The sequence below is a fragment of the Emydura macquarii genome, unplaced genomic scaffold, assembly GCF_026122565.2.
Source record: "Emydura macquarii macquarii isolate MOO-44397 ecotype Brisbane River unplaced genomic scaffold, CSIRO-AGI_Emac_v2 contig_3390, whole genome shotgun sequence".
Taxonomy (NCBI): domain Eukaryota; kingdom Metazoa; phylum Chordata; order Testudines; family Chelidae; genus Emydura; species Emydura macquarii.
This window is the reverse complement of record NW_027133527.1, coordinates 3,140,209-3,162,509: the sequence shown is the minus strand read 5'-3', so window position 1 is coordinate 3,162,509 and position 22,301 is coordinate 3,140,209. Positions and strand designations below refer to the sequence as shown.

Below are 22,301 nucleotides of genomic sequence, written 5' to 3'. Positions count from 1 at the left end.
CATGAGCTAATCTGGGTGAGGGGTGGGACAATTGGTATTTTTGTAGTGTGTCTGCATGGGAATGGTTTTAACTCTCTGGGGGATTCAGAATAATTCTGCTTGTTCTAAGCGGTTTCATTCCGGAAGAAAGAGGCAAGCAGAGGAAAATCGTATTTTCCCCATATATGTTTCTATGAGGACTATGAACAAATAATGAACAAATAATGATGCATTAAGTGAGTCTGGTAAAAGTACCAGTCCAACGTAGGGCTGTAAACCGAGTTCTACTTTGTAGTTTAGGTTTAAGCTGAAGGATAGTCCTCTTCTCCCTTGGATTACATTGTCAGCTCTTTAAAGCTCCTGTCACCTTTCCATGGTGACTAGTCCATCCCCACTTCATGTACCTTTTCTGATTTCCCGTGGCCTTCTGAAGCAAATGAAAGCCCTACACAATCGATCTCCTACACAGAAATGTAAGACTGGAAGGGACCTCAATAGGTCATCTAGTCCAGCCCGCTGCACTCAAGGCGGAACTAAGTAATATATAATATTCTGGCTCTTTCCTCTATCTGTTTGTCCCCTCAGCATGACCGACAACCCCCTTGATTTACTCTCTTGTGTTCTGACTACCAAATATAACGCACATTTACACACTAGCTCTCTGGCTCTCTCTAGGAGCTGAAATACTCCAAGTCCACTGCAGGCTGGGCTAGGAGGTACCATGTAGTCAAAACTCATGGTTTTTAGCTCCAGAGGTCACAGGTTCAATCCTCGGTGCAGGTGGTCCCTTATACACATGACCCTCATGTGGGAATAATGTGGTGTTTGCTTTAGGAAAAAGAACACTCTCTCCGTTCAGCAAGCCAGCTTGTTCCAAAAGCCACCCTGGCCTTTCCACAATGTCCTGTCTCCTGCTTGTTCTCTAAAAGGCAGAATCATGTGCTACTACAAAGACAGAAATTGGTGGCTTGTGCAATATTCTCTCTAAATATGTAATTACAGCCTTAGCAAATTGGGCCCTGTTTTCTTGCTAGTGTTTAATGGCTCCTTTTAGAGCTGCTACAAACTGATTTAAATGTGTGTAAGAGGTGGTTTTTAAAGCCTGTATTATTTTACTCAGCAGTACATCACAACGGCCAAACCACCCCAGAAATGAAATTTGCAGCATGCATTTTATTTTCAGGTTTCATTCATTAGGAGGCTTGGCAAAGCTTATGCCTATAGGTTTGTCAATTGTCTCTTAGCAAGCTGCAGTAGGCACCAGAGAAATCCCACCAGGGCCATATTTCAACCACAAGGCCTCTATCAGCTTATACATGAATCTAGTTTTTGTACAACAAAGACTGGCAAATCTTCCTTGGCTGCAATTCACAGGAAGAAGCATTCAGCAGAGCTGTTGATTTTTTTTTTCTTCTGCAGCTTTAATCTTTGATTCCCTAACTAGATGTTTATGCCAAGATATGAAAAGTAATTTAAACAGGAATTCACCCAAAGTCTTATGCTGCAGAGGAACTTGTCTGAGATCTTTTGTCTTGCTCTTCTTCCATTTGACACCGTGTGAGAGTATGGTCAGAAAGGTGGTTATGTACAAATGGGCCCTTCTTAGTCATCAGATCACTCCAAGTCACATGGGCCGACTTTACTGACAGAATTGTGGGGTTTTTTACTATTGTTGGCCCTTTTCTACAGCTAAGGGGAGCAAACTGGATTCTCTTCTGTCCTCTGTGCTATTGACAAAATTGACAGCTGAGTTTGCTTGGGGGAATCATTTGCTGATGATGCTGTCAGAGGCAGAAAAAACCCAGCTTGATCTTCAGTGCTTGACTTGTAAATGCTGCTAATTTGATCGGGACCTGAAAAAAAGAGACTAGACGTGCAAATCCACCACAATGTTCAGCATCCTTCACTTTCATGTGTGACTGCAGAACTACAAGCAGAAGGACAAAAATTCTCCTTGTCACTCAGAGGTTCCAGACGAACTGACTGAAAAAAACTCTCAAATCTACTGTAAAACGCCAGCCAGAGCTTCCAAAATTATGCAGATCTAGCAGTCACTGAATGTTAATTCTTCGTCCATGAAACAAAAAAGCTGAACCAAGAAATTCAATCCCCTCTCAGCCTGTTTCTTTGGCTGCACCACTTAGCAACACACCTGCCAAAGAAATTAAGTTCACCACCACTTTGGGGAGAACTGTGTGTGTCTACTAAGACCATGGTGATTTGTACAGGCACCAGTTAAGAAACTGCTCCTCTTATAGGATCAATTACTCCAACAGTTAGAGACCAATTTGCACAACTTCTCTGTAGCCTGATGGATCATTTGGACTGCCTGCCGGAGTAATTCCATCCTGCTGACCACTCACAGAATGAACTTGTTTGGGAGAACTAGACAGGAAGAGCATTCATGCTGCAGCCTTTTCACTGAATTTAGGTTAGTCTTTTTGGTAGCTCACCTGGATACACGAAAGCAAAAAACAAGCATTCAAACCTGGAAAAGACATTTCAAAGAGGATTGTGTGACTGAGGCTCAGCTCTGAGATGCAAAACCTCTCAATAACACAGTCTTCTGGTTGCTAGTCAGGGCCCTGTGCGTGAAAGGAATCCTGGGTCTTCTCCCAAATTCAAAACTCACTGTCGCCATCGGTCCCCCTGTTGGCGGGCTAGCGGGAGACACTAGGGATTGAATCAGCTGCAAAGACTGAATTATTCTTCCACTCCGGGGATGGTCCAGCCAGATAAGATTTGAGGCACAATAGTCCATGGTGAAACTCCCCAGCTAGTGTAAGTTGGCACAGTGTTGGAGTCCTCTGGGGTAGCGCTCTGTAGCACTACAGCAATTGATAGCCGCTGAATCTCCGCCCCCTGCGTGCTTCTGGAAATCCCACCCTGCGTGTTACTTTAATACACTCTTGTTCATTTTCTTTCCTGCAAGAATCGTATGGTTTCCCGTGTGTTGTTTCTATAATATTCCAGTATATAGATGTGTAACTAAAAGCAACGTGACTAGACAGAATTGTTCATTAGGCCCTCTGCATGAGATGCACCATAGGCAAGAAAGATGTTACAGCATGACGGTTAAAGACACGACAGTTTTCCAGACCTCTGCGGGGGCAGGGCCTGATTCACAGAGAGAACAGAATGATGGCACAGAGACGAAAATCACTGACTCTGCTAAGAGGTTTCTTCACGAGCCACAGACACCCCCTCCCCCCCCCCCCAGCATGAAGTTTTGCCGTGATCTATGTTTGTTTGGTGAAGATATTGACGCAAGAGTCAGCCAACAAACTAGCTGTCATTAAATACAGATCTTAAAAAATATATATAGGCAGATGTTTTGGAAGGAAAGCGTGTTTTATCTGCTCAGCCTGAGTGGAAATAGCCTGGAGGGACGTGGTTATTCAGTTGTCATAAAGCCACCAAGTCTTAAGTCTCCAGTTGTGGTTATTATCTTCACTTTCAACTCTCTCTGTCTTCAAGCCACATCTGCTGATTTTACTGACATAAATAAGCTCCCAGTATTATCTCAGCCCTGCAGATCAGGTGCAGTTATGGAAGACCACGCTCGGTTCTGTTCTACCTCATCCAGAACACTGCCGGGTGACTTTCCATTGCAGAATCTTTATAACGAGCCAGGATGAAAGACAGGGCATGGCTTGATTTTCAGCTCTCGAATTGAGTTTTGTAGCACTGGCAGCTAGAAAAATGTCCTTTTGACATCTAAATCCAGCAGCTTGTGAGTTGGGATTATGGAGAGAGGATAGATAGGGAATCCCACACTGCCAATTTTTCTTCTCAGATTGCAACAACGCTTTTATATTTTGCGATGGGACTCACTATTCAGTTAGGCTAGACAATGAAGTGAATGCAGCACCGCTGGCAGTAGCTATGTCTTTTATAAGGGGGTTTCAAAGCAGTTTTAATACAGATAATAATGTGCTTAGTACATATATTATGGTAGTGCCCAAAGACTCCAATTAATATCAGGGCACCATTGTACTAACACAGATGAAGAGACAGTCCCTGCCCCAGCTTTCAAACCACTTTACAAACATTAGTTGATTAAAACCCACAACAGGTATTGTCCCCATTTTATCAAACAATGCAACAGCTGTAAGCGTCAAGGGAGGGAAGGCGAGGCACAACAGGGTGGAGAGATTTGCCCGGGGTCACTTAGCAAGTCAGGGTTGGAGCTGGAACTTGAGGCATCCTCTTCCATGCCCCAGGCCAGTGCTCTGCCCATGACGTGACATGGCCCCTCGGATGGGATGAATTATGTGGGCAGCCATTGCTCTAACATTAGTACCTTAAATGGAGCCAGGCAATTTTATTTGAAAACTTCTCAGTCTTGGTCGAGAACAAAACACTAATCAGACATTAAATTCACCTTTCCCCCTCCCTGCAGGGTGACGCCAACAGGTCAGACACGGATGAGGACAAGACCTCTGCGACCTTCGATGAGGATTTTGAGAAACTGAAAGACCTCCGCGCAGCAGGTAGGAGTAAGCTTGAATGTCCTTCGGCAGCGTGCATAGCTATGCTATAACTCTGCTTCCGGAGGCCCCGTGGAATGGTTTTTCAATGTTTCCCACCTGGCGGGTCCCACCAGGGGCACAGGGAGTGCGATTCCAGGCAGCATCAGTGGCGGAGCCAGCGAGCAGACAGCCAGCAGAGGGGCTGACTGGGCTGCAGGAAGGGGCGAGGCTCAGATAGCGAGAGGGCTGGGGGGAGCCAACCAGAGGGCTTGGCCTGGGAAGGGGAGGGGACAGCTTGAGGCTGGAGGGCTGGGGAGGAGAGCGGGGAACAGGTGTAATGGGTCTCCAAAAGAGACAAAATGCAACTTAGTGAAAAGTTTGGGAACCACTGAGCACTATCCCTTTCATCTCCCCTAGGGGGAGTACATTTAATTGGGTGCTACGGTGGTGGGGCAGTGTTTCAAACAAACATGCCTCCAGGTCTCGCTTGATTGATAAAAACGTTAGTGGAGAATATCACTGTTTATTACTTGTATTAGGGCAGCCCCTAGGGATTGAGTGAGAACAGGGCCCATTGTGCTAGGTGCTGTACAAACAGTTGCTCCATCCTGGAGAGCTTACAGTCGCAAGAGACAAGAGAGATGAAGGGGGGGAGGGTAAAGGGATGGAATGCAGAAGCAAAGTGAACAGTGCCACAGATGCACACATCAGGTTAGTTGCTTGATATTTTTTTTCTTTTAATTTTCAGGGTGGAGTTTTGTTCAGAGAATTTTTAAAGCATCTTTTGGGCCTGTAGCCAAAATTCATTTGAACCCATGCAGTGACAGCTGTTTGGCAATCAAAGGGAATTCATTTCGGGTAGAAACAGAAGTAGTGTAATGGCTGGGGGTCACCAGTCCGGGAGTTGGAGCAATACGAGGTGACTGAGCTGCCCCATGGTTCAACTCAACTGGAAAATTCCCAGGAGCAGGTTGTCAAACTCATCCTTGCCGCAAACTGTTGGCAAACAATCCCCAAGCTGAAATTCCTTGTATAAACTGTTTGTAGAATCACTTCAAACAACAGGCCAATTCCAGGGCGGGAAGGAAATTGCCACTTATTCTCAGGGAGTTCACAAATAGAGAACAGGGCTGAATTCTCAGAATAAACCGTGGACAAGGAATAACTTGACCAGCTCCAGTCTCCATAAACCACCTAAATGCCAACAAGTGTCCAAACAAATAAAGGTGTTAATGATTCCATTGCAAACCCATTGGCCTGGAAAATGTGTATAGACAGAAGGATCTTGTGGGGTGCAGATTAGCAAATTTTGGGCTTGATCTTCCACCTCTTGAAATGATTGGCACAGCTTCCACTGATTTCAGTGGTGTATGGTCAGGCTCATTGTGTATAAACCAATAAGCAAATTGATGCTAAAATGCAAGGGCACTACATGTCAGAAGCAGGCATCAGAGGAGGATTAGCAGGGGTAATAAAACCCTCGGCTTTCTCAATGCAGTAACCTACCTAGGTGGAGGTGGAATCATTTCCTGAACTACCTGTACAAGTGTAAAATTGTTCTTCTCTCCTACATACGGCAGATGGTCTCATCCTCTCCCCACCCCCAGACTGCAGATTCTGCAATCATTAAACCAGAATCCACTGAGCCAGAATAAATTAAGAGTTGCTCTCGACTCCAGACCTGGTATTTGAATCTAGGCTTTTGATTAAAGAGTATTATTGCACTCAGCAGTGCAAAAGGAGTTTTGTTATATAGCCTCTTGTTTATCTTCATCATGAACACAGTTGCTGCAATTTTTAACGAGTACATGATGTTGTTTTCTGAAAAGATCTGATGCTGTGTTGCTGTGACAGCCCCTATGTCTCAAGTCCCTTCTCACTTGCCATAGAGCTGAAACAATACGGTGTAATTGCTACCTTTCTTTTTATTAACTAGCAGCAATTATCATGGAAAGGTAGTTCATTACATTATTCTGTTGTATAAGGATTACTCCTACAGATGTTTTCATGTTTAGGAACCCTTAGCATTTCTTGTCCCTGGAATGGATGACTAACGATTGTGGTGTACATTTGTACGGTGCCTTCCGCCCTGAAGGAATCCAAAGCACTTTACAAATCATAAAATCTCTGCACCACAGTCTAGGGCAGGAAGGGAAGAATAATTTATCCAGGCTGGAATTTGGCCAACACATGAGGACTAACAGCTGCTTCTCTTAGGGGAAAAATAATAGCCATATGATCCACAACTCCAATCCAGATTGCTGCTAAGCACCTGCAACTCCTTTTATAATCCGGTATGAGTTTCAAGCTCAACAAATGCTGATGGCCGAGTGGACAGAGCACTGGACTGGAACTCAGGATACCTGGGTCCTATTCCTGGCTCTGCTGCCATCCTTACCTTGGACAAGTCACTTCCCCTCACCATGCCCCAGTTTCCTCCATCTGTTAAGTGGGGATAATGATACCAACTCCTTTTTAAAGCAGTTTGCGATCCACTGATGAAAAGTGCTATGTCAGAGCTAGGGATTATTATTAAGACTGGTCCATCTGAATTGTCCTGACCTTGCATTGTGGTGGTGATGACCTTGCTGGTGCCGAGGGATTTCAGTGTCATCTTCTGTTCAGTGATGTCTATAGGAGACACATGGGGGTTGCTCGTTTTCAAAGTGCTGGTTGCAGTCCTCAGCTAAGCTCCAGAGCAGACACCTAACTGCAGCTCGCCTTCTTTCCAGAGATGAAGATGTACTCCCTTGCCATCACCCCAAACGGGCACTTGGAGACCAGGGGGAGCATGCCCCCGCCCATCATCATGCGCACTGCTGCTACTCCCATGCCTACGCCCAAGTGCTCGCCACACATGGATTCGGTGCACACCTTCGTGGACTCAAGGAGGGGGAGCAATGCTTCAGTTGATCCACTGGGCTACGATCAAAAGTCCTTGGTATGTTACCAGCATTATCAGTTTCCTCCTATTATCTGCCTTTGATCTATAATAACACACACACAGAAATTTCAGTATATAATATTATAGGCAGGGCTGGTAGCACTGCCTCTGATTAAGGTTCCCCGATATTTTCCATTATAAGACCCTGTTTTCAATAGCATATAACTTTGAGAAACTCTAACCATTTGGGCTGACATTTTACAAATGGTGTGTCTGCATCAGGCTGAATTGTTTTGGGAAATTCAGCCAAAACAGTTCAGCCATTTCTGAGAATGAGGCTGGAGGAAAATGCATTGTTTTCCTCCATGTTAAAAAATTCTGGCAACCTTTTCTTTGAACAGCTTCTAGTGCCCCCATGCTGTGGAGTTAGGACTTGAAATTTGGCAGGGGGTGAGGCAGAGATGTGCCCTTTGCCATCCTTATGAAAAGGCTGTCCCACGGACAACCTCCTGATAGTTCTGATTCATCCCCAGAGCAGATCCAGCCTGTGCACAGAATGATGCAGGGGTCTTGTGGGATAAATAGTATGTGATCATGTAGTTAAAGACAGTATCATAATGTATACACAAAAAGAGACATAGTTAAGGTTGCACAGAGGCAATCTTCATTTTGGCATTTACTAATTTTTGAGTACTTGATTTTGCAATCTTCATAACGTTCTTTTAACATTTTAGGCGGGTGGGTGGGTTTGGTAATGTACCTAGATTATGTGTAGAGCTGATCGCAAATTGGAATTGCCATCCTGTGGGAAATTCTGAAGCTTCGTTTTCATCCTAAAGTGGGACAAACAATTTAAATACCTAAACATATTGCAGAATGAAAAGATGTGAAAACTTTTGATTTGGAAATGTCAGTGTTTCATGTTGTTTCATGCAGAGATTAATATCTACCTGACCTGAGCAGCCACAGTGCCTGATGGGATTTGTATTCTAGGTTCCTCATTCCCCATTCTCCCCTATTGGCTCAGCTCCCTGGCTGGACTACATCTCCCATGATGCTTCATGGTGACTTCTTATCCCATAATGCCCTGCAACTCGGCAGTGATTCTTTCCCAGCCTGTGTTAGGTGGTGGAACTGAAGTGAAAGGCTTGAGGGAAGCAGGTGGGAAGGTGAGCCCAGGAAGCAGGGGGCATGACAAAATAGGGCAGGATGGTTCACAACAGTGGATTGGGGCTGCAGAGAACATATGGGGAATCCAGAGTCGCAGACTGGACTGTCAGGTGTGGAATGGGATAGTGTGTTTGGTCTGTCATCAGGAGGGCTGACATGATGGGGAGGGCCTAGAGCAGTCCAGGTGAGTTGCTGGTGCTGTGGTCACTGGAGAAACTAGGGGCTGGAGACTTTGCCACTTCTTCCCTAGAAGACTTGAGGAAGAAGAGGTTAGTTGGTGCTGCACAGGTGGGGGTCAGGGGCTCAGTGGCCCTGGGCATGTCCCCTTGGTTACGATGGGGGAGTCAGGAGAGGGGATGAGCAGCTGACTGGATCCAAGCGGCCCCAGACATTACACCTGGGCACCATCTTTGAGGGGTTTCCGTTGGCTTTGGCATAGGCAAACCGCGATGGTAAGAAACACGTTCTTCCTGGAACAACTGCACAGCCCCCGGGCATCTCAACGCTGAGCTGCATGAAGCATCTCCAGCCGAGCGGGACTGACAGGGGGTGGCTCTGCAGTGCCCGAATTCCTTGTGGCGTTTTAACGATGGGTTAAATGGGAGGCCAGAATAATCCATTTTGGGATGATTGCGAAGGAATCTGAATGCTTGGTCACCCCTCGCACCGCTGCTCTACTCCCGCTTTGTTCTACGGCGGCCCCTTGTTGAGGGGAACAAACGGAAACCAAGATCTGAAATAATGGATTATCGTTTGGGAATAGCTATCTGAGGAGGGAGAGAGAGCCGGAATTACTGAACAGGCAGTCGCTTTTGTTTCACTCACAACAGGGCAGCGGGTGGAAAGCACGGTGAAAACAGAAAGAGCAGAGTTAATAGACAAATGGGTTTCCATCTCTGCTTATCTGCCCTGGTTTTTTCACTATGTAACTTTAATATCCTGTTGAAATCAAAGCAGTGGAGCGTGAGCACACTTCATGCCGCATGCCTAGGCAGAACCGTTATCCCCTTTGGTAAGCTGCTTAGCCAAGGTAATACTTCTGAAAAGAAAACAGAGATGACTTTATTGTTTGTCTTGGGTTTACATGGGATTGCTGGCTCGTGGCTTGCATCAGGAGCCTTCCCTATTCCCGCAGGCCACAAGCAGTGCCACCATCCAAAAGAACATGAAGCACTAAGATGAATCCTAAACGAAACCAATGAAAATGTTTAAAGCAATCAGCCGTTTTTCAGTGCCGGAAGGAAAATATTAAAAGAAAAGGAGGTTTCTTTCGTGGCTTTGCTACTCTGACCTTGAACGCTTTTGTCCCAGGAATTATTCAGTATTGCAAACTGCAGTTACAAAATCATCATCAGAAATTTGCCAGGGAGGGAGGAATCTATTTGAGTGTTTTATGCAGCAGTGTTAAGGAAAAATAAGACTACTCTCTGGGTAAAATTTTCAAAAGCACTTAGGTGACATGGGTGCCTAAGTCCCATTGAAAGCCAGTGTGATTTAGGCACCTAAATCACTTAGGCATTTAAACAAATATTACCCATTGGAAATAAAGTTTTAGGGCAGGATGCATTCTTTTGCTGCCAGAGTGATGGGATGTAAAGTGGCATGTAAAAGAGCCCTGTGACCCCAGGACTGGATTCCATAAAATCCTCCTTGATTTTCTTTGCTGTGGGATTCCTGGAACTGGAGCAGATGCACTGAGTTTTCATTAGTTGTACCCAGTTTACATGGGGCATATGTTTTAAGACAGGTGTTGTGCTGCTGTGTGACACTGAGTCAGGTATGTGGAATCAGACCCCAAGCCGTAGTAATTTGGGGGGGGGCAGTAGCTTTTGTAATTCTGGAGAAGGGGATGTCCCAGGAAAGCCCTCTTGGAGCCCTTGTAACGTGGCTGGTGTGCACAGGCAGGACCCGGTGTTGTTAAAACCCACCCGGGGTCGAAGGATCCTGCCTTGTGAAAAGCTCCAGCCCTGCAGAGGGTACACGTTAGAGGGACACCTTTGATGTCGGTTCACCTATGCACCCAGGTCCGTTGTACGTGCGCCGCAGGAGGAAATCACGGAGATGATAGAGGTTGCAGAAAAGCACACAACTGGGACTCTAGCATGTCGAGCCCGTGTCTTAGCCCTTAAAAACACCTGCAATGGTCCCGGGCTATTCTGAACCGAATGACTGTCTTGTCTCTGGAGCCTCCTACCAGTCCGTGCGATGACCGCAGGCTCAATTCCTTCCCCTCTGAGCCATTTCCTTCCCCCTTCAGCTTGAGGGTGAAAGCTGACGTGTTTTCCCCATCTCTCAGTCCAGCCTCCGCAGCTCGCCGTGTGCCAACTGGGGGCCCAACAGCAACTGGGGAAGCCGACGCTCCAGCTGGAACAGTCTCGGCAGAGCCCCCAGCCTCAAGAAGAAGAGCCAGTCTGGGGAGAGAGAGTCCCTGCTCTCCGGAGAGGGGAAAGGGAGCACGGATGATGACTCTGACGACGCCAAGTCCAGCACGGTCAGCAGAGCCACCCTGCACCGCCGGGCAGAGTCCCTGGATTACAGAAGCTCCTTGGACCTGCCGGAGCTTCTCCAGATCCCCACCTTGCGCCACTCCCTCAGCATCAGCACCACGGCCATGCTGCCCGCAGAGTACCCGGACTGCAATGGCAAAATGGTGCACGTGCCCAGTGAGTTCTTCCTGCGCATCGACAGCCACAAGGACGACCCCTTGGACTACGAGGACGACATGGACGACGTAAGTTGCCGGGGGGGGCGGGGGGAGTCGGGCAGCTCTGGGGAGCCAGGCATCCTGGGTGAAAGGTCACTGCAGAGATGTCCCCTCTGTTTCTCTCCCCGCCCTCCCCAGCCACCATTTAACTAGAGCGGTGGAGAATGCGGCGGCTACGGGTCCCAGAAAATCACATCCGGGCGTTTCGTTCCGGGGCTTCGCTTCGCGCTGTCTTTGTGTTTGTGCTTGGCCGCTCCGAGGGGCACCTGGCCAAAGGCGCCGCGTTTCACGTGCTTTGTATCTGACGGTGTAAATCGGCCCCCGGCTCGCTCGCCATCCTCTCCCCCCAGCACTCCAAAATGCAGGGCCTCCCTGGGACGGCTGGGAAATGCGGGGCCTCTCCCTCACGGGCTTGCTGGAAATGCAGAGCCCTCCCCCCAGTGCTCACTCAGAAGCCCGGGGCCTCTCCGTGGGGCTTGCCAACAATTTCAGGCCCTACCTACCCCATGCTCTGAAATGCAGAACCTCTTTCCCTTTGGCTTTGCTCTGCAGTGGAAACCTCAGTCTACCCGCTCACTTTGAAATGGAGACCCCCCCCCCCGCCCCCTTTTCTCTGGCCTAGGCTCAGTGCAAAGTGTGAGGCCGTTGGCTCCCCATGAAACACTGCTTTCCCTCTCCCCAACGCAGTCCCACGTGCAGAGCCCCAAGGCCCCCCCGGGTTTGCTCTGAACCACTCGCAGACTTCGGCCACCTTACAGCGATTTGGATTCTCAAGGGAAGCATCGCGCCGGTCTCTGCACAGCCCCTCGGTGCGCAGCCATCTTTATCCCTGTGTTCTCAGCACAGCGGGCACTAGCTCGGCTCTCAGCTCCCCTGGACCTGTTCTTCCAACTTCCAGAAAGTCCCTCCTTCCAAGGAAAGAGGAGGTGACGTGTGGCATGTCCTGGCTTGGTGGGTGGGGCCCGGAGCAGCTTGCAGTGCATTAACCCAGCTGCTCTCCAGCACCAAACGGAGAGCCCTGGAAGTTGGCAGCCCTCCACCGTGACCTCTCCAGAGCCCGATTACTGTTTCAAGGACTTTGCTCCAGAGGAAGGGCAAAGCTCAGAGGATTCCAGTCACTGTTGCATCCCTGTTTGAGGTTACAGACTGGAGTCCCAACGCGACACTCAGACTCGTCCCTCACATTGACAGATTAGCCTCCTGTCAGCCAGCACGGAGGATCAGCATATAAACGAGTGTCGATGTAATTACCGGGATGCGGTTAAGTGGCTTAGGCACAACATTTTGGCTCTGCCAAAAAAAACAAACAAACCCCAACCCCCAAAACAAAAGAGGATTTTCACTACCTCTGAATAGGAGAGTTTATACAGAGGCCAAAAAATGCATCGACCCAGGGGGATTAAAGTCATTCATTAATAAGCACTTAGTGCAACACGGTGAGGCTTGGAAGCCCCTCTCACCTTATGAATGGTGGGAAGATGGAGTCACAAAATGTGACTGCATTGGTTTCAAGTGCAGCGACCACCCCCCCGGCTCCCACTCACTTTGGGGGGAGTTTTGAAGGACGAAGGCCTTCAGGATTTGGCCAGGTGTGTAGCTTCCCTTCCTCGGGCTGAGAAAGACAGCTGGGTTTTTATCAGCCTGTGTCCATCCCAATCCCAGCTGCTGGTCTGAACATCAGATTGCACCGTAACAAGTCCTCCGTTCTCTCTTTGGATGCACACCCACAGTACGGCCCATGTTGTGTGGGTCTTCGCCGTGAGCCTGATAGGAGGGGAGGAAATATGGTGTACTGGACAGAGCATTGGACTGGGCCACGAGGAAAGCTGAGCACAATTTCTGGCTTAGCCACAGGCGTCCTTTGGACCTGGCACGTCACTTTTCCCACCCTGTGCTTCAGGTCCCCATCTGTAAAATGGGGCTCACGCTTTCCTACCTCCCTGTGATGTTGTGTGGATAAAATCCGTTCACGATAGGGAGGCACTCAGAGACTGTGGTGATGGGGGAGCCACACAAGCACACAGCTAGGGCGGAATTTGGCTGTGAAAATTAAGATCTAACGCAGCCTTTTTCTAGAAACCACCAGTAGAGCAAAGAATTCAGAGGGTTGTTGGAGAAAGGCAGAGGGACCCCGTGGGCTAAAGAGCCAGGAAAGAAAAGAGCAATTTCTTTGTTCTCTCCAGAGTTACTGCTACAGGATTCGTAAAGCCCTCGAGCCCTACAAACCGGAGTGGTGCAAGAATCACGAAGACTGGTCCCTCTACTTGTTTTCTCCTCAGAATCGGTAAGAAATCCCGGTCCACCAGGTGGGCTGGCAGCTGCAAACCGGGGCTCGGGAGAAATAGGGCACACCCAGCCCCGAGTGGTGGGGAAGAATTCTGTGAGGGAATCCCCGCAGGGTTTTCGTTTCTCTCTCCCAGCCATCGTAGTGGGTTTTACCACAGGAGGGGGAGATCCAGCCTCCAGTTTTAGTTCCTCAGGCAAAACTCCTCTTGGAAGGACTGAGTCAGAACATCAGAAGTTGGCCCGCCGTGCTGTATGTAACATTTCTCTGATAGTCCGGCAGAATCACTGTCCAGGGCCATCGGCGCCTTGGCAGGAAGCTGAGGTGACTTCTTAACACAGTTAAAATTATTGTTATTTCTTCTTTATTTCATTGCTAATTAATGCAGCCAACTGTGCACAGGAAGTTCCTATCTCAGCACCCTGAGAGAGTTACCTCTGAAGGATTTAAATCTGAATTTGATCTCTCAGGAAAGGCAATCCCAGCCAGAGGAGTGAGTTCCAAGCTTGCTGACGCAGACCGGCTTCTGGCCATGACCTCTTCCTTTCTGCCCCGTTCCCCCAGGTTTCGAGCGATGTGCCAGAAAGTAATAGCCCACAAGATGTTTGACCATGTGGTTCTGGTCTTCATCTTTCTCAACTGCATCACCATTGCACTGGAGAGGCCTGATATTGACCCCCACAGCACCGTGAGCAACCTCCCCCTCCCTTTCCCAACCCCCACAGTAACTTCCCCCAACCTCCTTCCAGTCGGGGAAGGAACCTGCGGGATGGAGGGGGCTGGGCTTCTGCTGTGTAAATGACTCGCCTCCTTCCGTTGCTTTCTGCTTTACAGGAGAGGATATTCCTGAGTGTCTCCAATTACATCTTCACGGCAATCTTCGTTGCTGAGATGATGGTGAAGGTAATTATGTCTCGGTGCTAAGCCTGCCAACCCACAATGAGGCCTGGCCTCTGTGGTCTGGGAGATGAGCTGACCTGTCTTTCACCACACATCAATGTCTGTCCCATGCAGGCAATAAGCCAAAGGCGTGCGGGTGATGCAATGACCAGGTCGCAGCTAAAATATCCTTCTCCTACCGGTTCCAGGTGGTGGCCCTTGGCTTCTTCTCTGGAGAAAATACCTATCTCCAAAGCAGCTGGAATGTCCTGGATGGGGTCCTGGTCTTTGTGTCCATCATCGATATCATCGTCTCCATGGCATCAGCAGGCGGGGCTAAGATTTTGGGTATCCTTCGAGTCCTAAGATTGCTGCGGACCTTGAGGCCTCTCCGGTACTTTCACACTGGGCAACACTGGGTTTGTGGGTTTGGGGTTTGTCTACATGGCAAGCAGCTACGTGTCAAGCCCTGGTGTGAATCTGCAGTGCGCCGGCTTGCTACCTGGGCACGGCTAGAGTGGAAGTCCCAGTGCAAAACCTAGCTGCTGCTACTTGAAAGCGGAGTGAGCTAAGCCACATCGCAGGCCTTTTGCTGCACTGTAGCACGGTCCCCACAGGACGTTGCAGTGCAGCAAGTTGGCGTGCTGTAGATTCACACCCGGACTTGCCGTGGAGACGAGCTCTTTGTTTTGTTTTGATGTATCAAGATGTTTGGAAGGTAAGACTTGAGTCCTTAAGCTCGTGAAACTCTTCGGAAGCAAAATACTTTCTTGAAGCTAGCACTTTTCATCCAAAGACCTCAAAGTGCTTCACGAAGGCGGTAAATGTTGTCCCTACCTTATAGGTGAGGAAAATGAGGCACGGGTTGGGGAAGAGACTTACCCAAGGTCACAAACCATAGGCCAGGTCTCCTGAGTCCCTGTAATCTATCCACTGGGACGCACTGAAAATACTGCATTGTTTCAGTGCATTGCACGCATTGTGTAAATTGGAATCATCATGATAGTGAGTCTCACTTTATGGCACCTGTGCTCTGATAGAACAATTGCTGATAATGATGGGAAAACTAATGGTATTTTCCTGGGTCATAAAACACTATTCTCACCACAGATGAGTGTTAACAGAAATGGGCAAAGCTGATTGTAGTGAATCTGCTCAGCGATGGGAAAACAAGTAATTGCTCTAGAAGAGGGTTCTTCCAACGCTGTAAAATATCATTCACGTTTCTGGATTAGCACCAAGCCAGGATCCCTCTCTGTTTCCACATCAGAGGCAGAGTAGGATATGAAAAGGGAAAGGTTGCCTTTTCATGAAGGTTTCCACGCCAGCTTTCCAGTCTCCAGCCTGGGATACCCAGAAAGTTGAATCAATTGAATTAAAGCTACGATTTTAAACCAGTTTCGTTAAGCTGGTGCAGCTTCCTATGTGGACTCTGATATTGCTGTGATCTTGGCTTTGAGCTGTTTATCTTGCACTGATCAATTTCCAGACCCAAGCTAACCAATATAAGCAGTCTGAAAGCAAACTGAGTGTGTCTGCACAGTAATTTTAATTAAGTTGTTTTTAAACCAATTTAAACTAATCCAGTGTAGACAAGCCTTCAGCAGTGATGGAGAAACATCTGAGCTTTCAGTTGCTTATTACTGGAAGTGAATGAACGTGAACACCAAATGGTTTTAGGTACACCTGTTATGATTTGGGGGGAGTGGACACACGTGCGTGCATGCATAGCCATTCCTAAATGGGGAAAGTAGCCTTTTTCCATCACACTAGTAAGCGAGAAATAATCTTGTTTAGAACCATTCCTACCTAAGTAATGGCTTTTGTGTGTTCGCTAGGTATTTCCTAGGTGACAAAGTGGTTACATTAATGTTTCCATCTAATCTGTTGCTTCAGTCCCCCAGTCTGGTGTCTGAATTTGTCTTTACTGCTGTCTTCTTGGATTACAATCTCTTCAGAGTAGGAACGATCTCTTACTTTGTGTATTTCTAATGCCTAGCGCTGTGGGGCACGGTCTTGGCCCAGCTTTTTGGGCAGTACTGCATTCAGCAATGGTTGTGTAGTGGATTCTCCATCAATGGCAATTTTAAAATCCAGATTCTCTGTTTTTCTGAAAGAGATGCCGTAGTTCAAACAGGAATTGTTTGGGGGAAGTTCTATGATCTGTGTCATGCAGGAGGTCGGATGAGATGGCCCCAGTGGTCCTTTCTGGCCTTGGAATCTATGAAAAATAATCACAGTCAGGGCACAAATGACGTAAGAACAAATATAAGGGACAGAATTTGGAAGAAAATTAGTTCCAGAGAATAATTCAACCTGCTGTATTCACAAGAGCCTATCATTGACTCTGGTGTTCCTTGCATAAGCCTTTTGCATTATTATTCCAGAGACTCCACAGATGCAGTTTAATCTGTCACTTTATTCATTGCTAGCTTGGGAAAACAAGAAGCTATGTAAGCACTCTTCACTTCGAGCGAGTATAAACCGTCTGATGTTACCTCTGAACTGGGCAGTCCCAGGCTTACAACATTTACCTTTTATCCTCTAGCCCTTCTTCACACATCTCCGTTTGCCTACATTATCAGCCTCCTGAGCATGGAAGCATTAACTTAGCCATGCAAAACGAAGCTACCAACAAAACTCTCCTGCACACCCCCTTAGAAAGCCTTGACTATTTCCAGTGGAAAAATCCAGCCTCCTAGAAAAACTCCCTGCAGGTTGGGGTGCTGTTTGGGCGCAAACACGTGTCTCAGACCCGCACAGGAGATCCTTTTTCTAGGCACTTACATGGAAAAGAAAAACATCTGCTTTCTGTGCTGCTTAAACCTGCTTCTGGACCCACTGCTGGGCCCTCTGCAAATAGAAGGCAATTGCTGCTGCTCATTAATTGAGTGACCCCTTTTGTTAATGGAGTTGTCGGCCACAAATCCCTTTCAGCTCTGAGTCAGTTCCCGGACTCTTTAGGTAGGAAACAACCTCCCTTCCATGATAAAACACCCCGCCCCTTTATAAATGGTGTCTTGTGGCTCAATTGTGCAAAAGGTGCTGAGCCCCAAGGTGCTGAGCCTGGGCTTAACTAAGTACTTAAGTGGTCCCACTGACAGTAAATTGAACATGTTCTTAAGTGCCCGGCTGGATTGGAGCCAGGGCGCTCCGCACATTGCAGGGCTGAGCGCTTACTTCATTAGCCTTCCTGAGCATTTCCCCAGATGGAACGTGCGAGTAAAGTACAAGCGTGGGCTGTTCTCAAGGTCTGAGCCCAAACCTGGGCGCCACCGCTGCAGGGCCCGAAACCGGCCTCTGCCTTCCAAGGTCCAGCGCAAACGGGCTCTCTCGGTGGCCTCGCTTAATTACACTGGGCTGGAGTTTCTCCGTCTGTAATATGGCGGCTGAGACTTGCTTTCCAGCAGTGCTGTGAGTTGCTGTCCATCCACTGCTAGAAAGATTTTTACATCCTTGGCATTTGGAGGCAAAGTTGAGGCCTGATACGAGGCCACTGCACAAGTCTGCCGTTCCAGAGCAGAGCAGTGCTTCAGTGTCTGGTCTCTGACAATGGACAGTATTTCAGAAGAAATACCCTTTCATGGACAATCGTGGAATAACCTGCCCATAGGAGATATTCCTTCCTAGCCTTCATCCGTTAGCGACTGGCTTATGCCCTGCAGCATGAAGGTTTATATCCCTTATGCATTTTTATCCTATCTAATGTAACTAAATGTTCTCGTTGCCTATATAAATGGCGAATCGTCTCCGAAAACCCTGCTGCACATTTGAACTCAATGAAATCTTGTGGCAATGAGTTCCACAGGTTTAATCATGCATTGCATAAACTAAGTATTTCCTTTTCAGCTTTAAATGTCCATTTCACCCCCTCTCTGTCTGTTATGAGAGGGTAAATTGGAGCACACAACTGACTGTATACCCAGGGCACCAGGCGTAATGTTTTTATACAGCCTCTTTATTTTATTTTTTTTTAATTGCTGCACAGCTGTGTTCCAATATCTAAGTTGTTTAGAAATAAGAGCCTGATTCTCACATGCACTAAGGCCCCTTGAATTACACTTGCACTCATTTTAAGGCCCCTTTTTACAGTACCACAATGGTGGGAGGTAGCTTTCGTGTAAATGAACCCAGACTCTATGTTTCTAGCTCTCTAGAGAGCAAAGATAACTTTCAAAATGTGAGCCAAATGCATCTGATGCAGTGACATCTGCCTGAGTCTTCAAAGAACCGCAAATACTAGCCCTGAGAGAAGGGCGGGTCCATGAACACTTACCTCTTTCGCTGGGGTGTTGTGCAGCTTAACTAATTAATGCCTGTACAGCACTCTGAAATCATTAGATGAAAGTAGCTAAAGGATAGCATAGCATAACACAGGGGCAAACTATCTGATAGAGTACAATACCAGTAGTGTTGGGGGGATAGGGAAGGGTTGCATTAGCTTGACTGCCCACAAGGAAGAGGAGGAATAGAGAATGGGATAAACGGGGGTTCGCCTAGATGACCCTTGCGGTCCCTTCTAACCGTACGGCTCTATGATAAGAGTGCCAACCTTGGTTCTTCTGTTTTTTCCCCAGAGTCATCAGTAGAGCCCCAGGTCTAAAACTGGTGGTGGAGACCTTGATATCATCCCTGAGGCCTATTGGAAATATTGTGCTTATCTGCTGTGCTTTCTTCATTATCTTCGGGATCTTAGGGGTGCAGGTAAGACTCTCCCCCCGCCACCAAGCACACGTTCAGAAAGTCCCTTCTCCGCCCGCCAACAAGCCAAAGAGGTCATTCAGCATCGGCTTTCCTCTGCTGTCTGATCCCTCCAGGGCCCCGAAATCCTCTTAACCTAACTCAAGGGCATCAGGCTTTGTGCCTGCAGAGGGGTATCTCAGCTCATGTGACAAGGGAAAAAATACCAACCAAGGTAAACAATGATCTGTCGTTGGAACAGACGACGTGCCAGGCTTCCCAAGATCTTTCTTTCTTTCTTTCCCCCCCTCCTCCCCTCCTTCAATTTCAGCTGTTTAAGGGCAAGTTCTACTACTGCGAAGGACCAGACACCAAAAACATCTCCACGAAATCCGACTGCACCAGCGCACGCTACCGATGGGTCCGGCAGAAGTACAACTTTGACAATTTAGGGCAGGTAAAGTATTGCTTTTTCCGAGAGGTTTCTGTGTCGTTGTCTGACAGGCTGTTCCGAAGGCGTCCCCTGTCCCCTTCCAACATTGATCTTCCAGCCAACTCATCTGCAGGTCCCCAGCTTAGCCTTCGTGTATTGAAAAGGTTTAACAGAACCCAGGAGCTGAGAGTCTGGTCCCATTACTCACACTGAGGAGTGCCGGACTGCCCGGGTAGGCTGATTTTCTTCAGGTCACCACTCCTGGTGTAAGATGCTGATCAGCATGAATTAGGGTATTGCAGTCTGGTCACTAATGTGAAATAGTACCTTGATTTTAAAAAGAATAATAATAATTGAATCAGGTTTTATGTGTTTCAGTGCAAAAATACGTGTAACCCCCCCTATCAATCCGTGTGATGTAGCCCCCTGGGGACCTGATCCACAGAGGATGTGAGGCTGTTGCACTCCCATGGGTAGAGCCTGGCTCTTTGGCTCTCGCTACAACAGTAGATGCTTTTTCGCTCTGGAGGTCCTTGGTTCAATCCTCCCTACGTTGACTAAGATGATGGCTGTCACATGCTCTGAGCAATGCTGATGGTTGTCGCAATCAATAGCATGGCCTCACATTTTCACTGATGGAGCACTGCCAGCTCTTGCGATTTTATCACAGGTCTCATTCTGGAACAGCCTTCCAATGGGAATAGTGGTGGCAAACAACCTAGCTCGTTTCAAAATGGTACTCGACAAAATTCTGAACGGGATTATGTTATGAGGTGGTCTGTAATAGCAGGGGACTGTACGCAGAGACCCAGGAGGTCCCTTCCAGTCTTATGGTCCTATTTTTTCTTTAAAGCCCCAGCACCTGGAGTCAATTAATTGTGTGAGAATCTCAGCTTTCATTTTTTTAAATAGTAAGTTTCTAATCTTTGGGTTTGCAAAGAAAAACTTGAAAAAGTGACCCTTCCCCATCTTCGTACACTTGGTGCTGGTGATGCTGCAGCGTAGCTGAGAAGAACCTGCCTATTGTTATAAGCACATCAGTGAATCGGAGTGAAACTAAACATGAAGCTAACCAGTCAGCTTCCGTTGGCCAAGCTCACTGAAATGCAAAAAACAAATCAACAGCTCACGTGGTTACAACCACAGTAAATTCCATTTAAAAAAATTCTCTCTGTTGTGTTATGAATTGTTTGGGCAGGCCGTTTGACTCTTCTTGCTTTGTTATGCCTCTCACAGGCCTGAAATTCATTGTGTTCCCCCACTGATGTTGTCTGCAAACGTTGATGGCTTTTCTCCCCAATGTACGGAAGGGAAAGGAAACTGACCTGATTGATTGATTTCTGCCATTTCTCTTTCATCTTTACAGCCCTACCTTTCCACTCCTACTCTGAGAAGCTCAAAGAGCAAATGAGTCCACCATATTCCTTCCTCCCTTAAAAAGACCAAGAGGAGGTGAATAGCAGCAAGACTGATCTTTATATTATTTCTTTTACTTGCAGGCTCTGATGTCATTGTTTGTCCTCTCCTCCAAAGACGGCTGGGTGAACATCATGTATAATGGCCTGGATGCTGTGGGCATTGACCAGCAGGTAGAAACGAAAGACCTCAAAAAGTTTTACAGTGAAATTTAGTTGTTCCTGGTCTGGACCGCCATGCACGGATCACAGCTGTTAATGGAACCGCGTAGCCCTGCCTCTGCCATTCCAGTAGGGGGTTCCAAAGCAGCAGCATGAACCTGAACGGCCTGAGAACCACAGCTGAGCGCTGACGGGCACTTGAATCTGGGCTCCGTTGGGCCTTTGATGCCGTCTGCGTGTGATGGGTGTAACAGAGCCCCAGTTCAGCAGACATTCTCAGAAGGAATTCTGGGAATCTCAGCCGGATTTCCTCCTCGGGGTCCCAACCTCCCCAGCACGGCAGCTAGCCCTCCCTTGAAAAAGCTACAGCATTCTCCCTGCTCTATGCCTGGACACGGCCCCACCTTCACTGCAACCTTCCCCGCCCTCTTTCAGGTCCTGAGTGTCCCTGGAGTCGCTAAGAGAGAGCAGGGTCTACATCCTCCAGTGGGACTCTGGGCAGCCCCTCTACAGTGAGATGGAGAAAGATGCTCTCTGTGCACCTATACAGGGACTGATCAGAATCTTGCTTGTACTGCGAAATGTTTGCAGTGGCCCAGCTAGCCGCTGCCCACAGGCAGCTCTGAGTTATCCCCCTTCCTCTCTTGGCATAACTGAAGAAAACACCGTGCAGTGAAAGCTACAAAACATCTTGCTTTTAACCCCTTCATGCCTCAAGGACAGATAGCTTGGGACCAGAACGCCAGCACCCAGGTGGCCCTGAAAACATGTACTATCCCACTGTTCCTTTAAGGAATGCCTTCACATTCATTCATTTGCATGAAATAGAAAAAAACTGGGGATGTTCAAATGTGGGTGTTGGGAGGCTTAATGAGGCTTAACAAAATATACCATGTCATAACTGCAGTAACCCTTTGTACTTAGCATCCAAGAACCTCAGAACAATTGGCAACATCAATTAAGCATTAATGCCCCCTCCCCCCCCCCGGGGGCAAATAATAAATTTGAACCTATTTTCAATTAAAACTATTTCCATGCCCAAAATTGTGATCTTGCCAGGGATTTTTTTTTCCTCCAGCCAAATTATGGTTTGCACAAAAGATTATAACATTTCAGCAGGTAAGGAAATGGGTGAAATGAAAACTTGCTGGGAGACATCCCACGGTTTCTCACAGCCCTATTCTCCTACCCATGGGGATCCATCACAGACTTCCCACTGCTACTGGACACTTTATATCT

At 47.6% G+C, this 22,301-nt stretch overlaps 1 protein-coding gene across 1 annotated transcript in view; it reads left to right on the top strand.

Annotated features, from left to right (window-relative positions):
* The window catches only part of CACNA1H (calcium voltage-gated channel subunit alpha1 H), a 429,314-nt gene that overhangs the window by 359,135 nt on the left and 47,878 nt on the right, over positions 1–22,301 (top strand). Inside the window, exons 15-24 of the mRNA XM_067534310.1 lie at positions 4,382–4,472; positions 7,184–7,392; positions 10,802–11,236; positions 13,393–13,493; positions 14,058–14,181; positions 14,328–14,396; positions 14,582–14,766; positions 18,950–19,076; positions 19,384–19,509; positions 20,985–21,074. Of these exons, the coding sequence (XP_067390411.1) occupies positions 4,382–4,472; positions 7,184–7,392; positions 10,802–11,236; positions 13,393–13,493; positions 14,058–14,181; positions 14,328–14,396; positions 14,582–14,766; positions 18,950–19,076; positions 19,384–19,509; positions 20,985–21,074 (1,557 nt within the window). The remainder of the gene's footprint in view (positions 1–4,381; positions 4,473–7,183; positions 7,393–10,801; positions 11,237–13,392; positions 13,494–14,057; positions 14,182–14,327; positions 14,397–14,581; positions 14,767–18,949; positions 19,077–19,383; positions 19,510–20,984; positions 21,075–22,301) is intronic.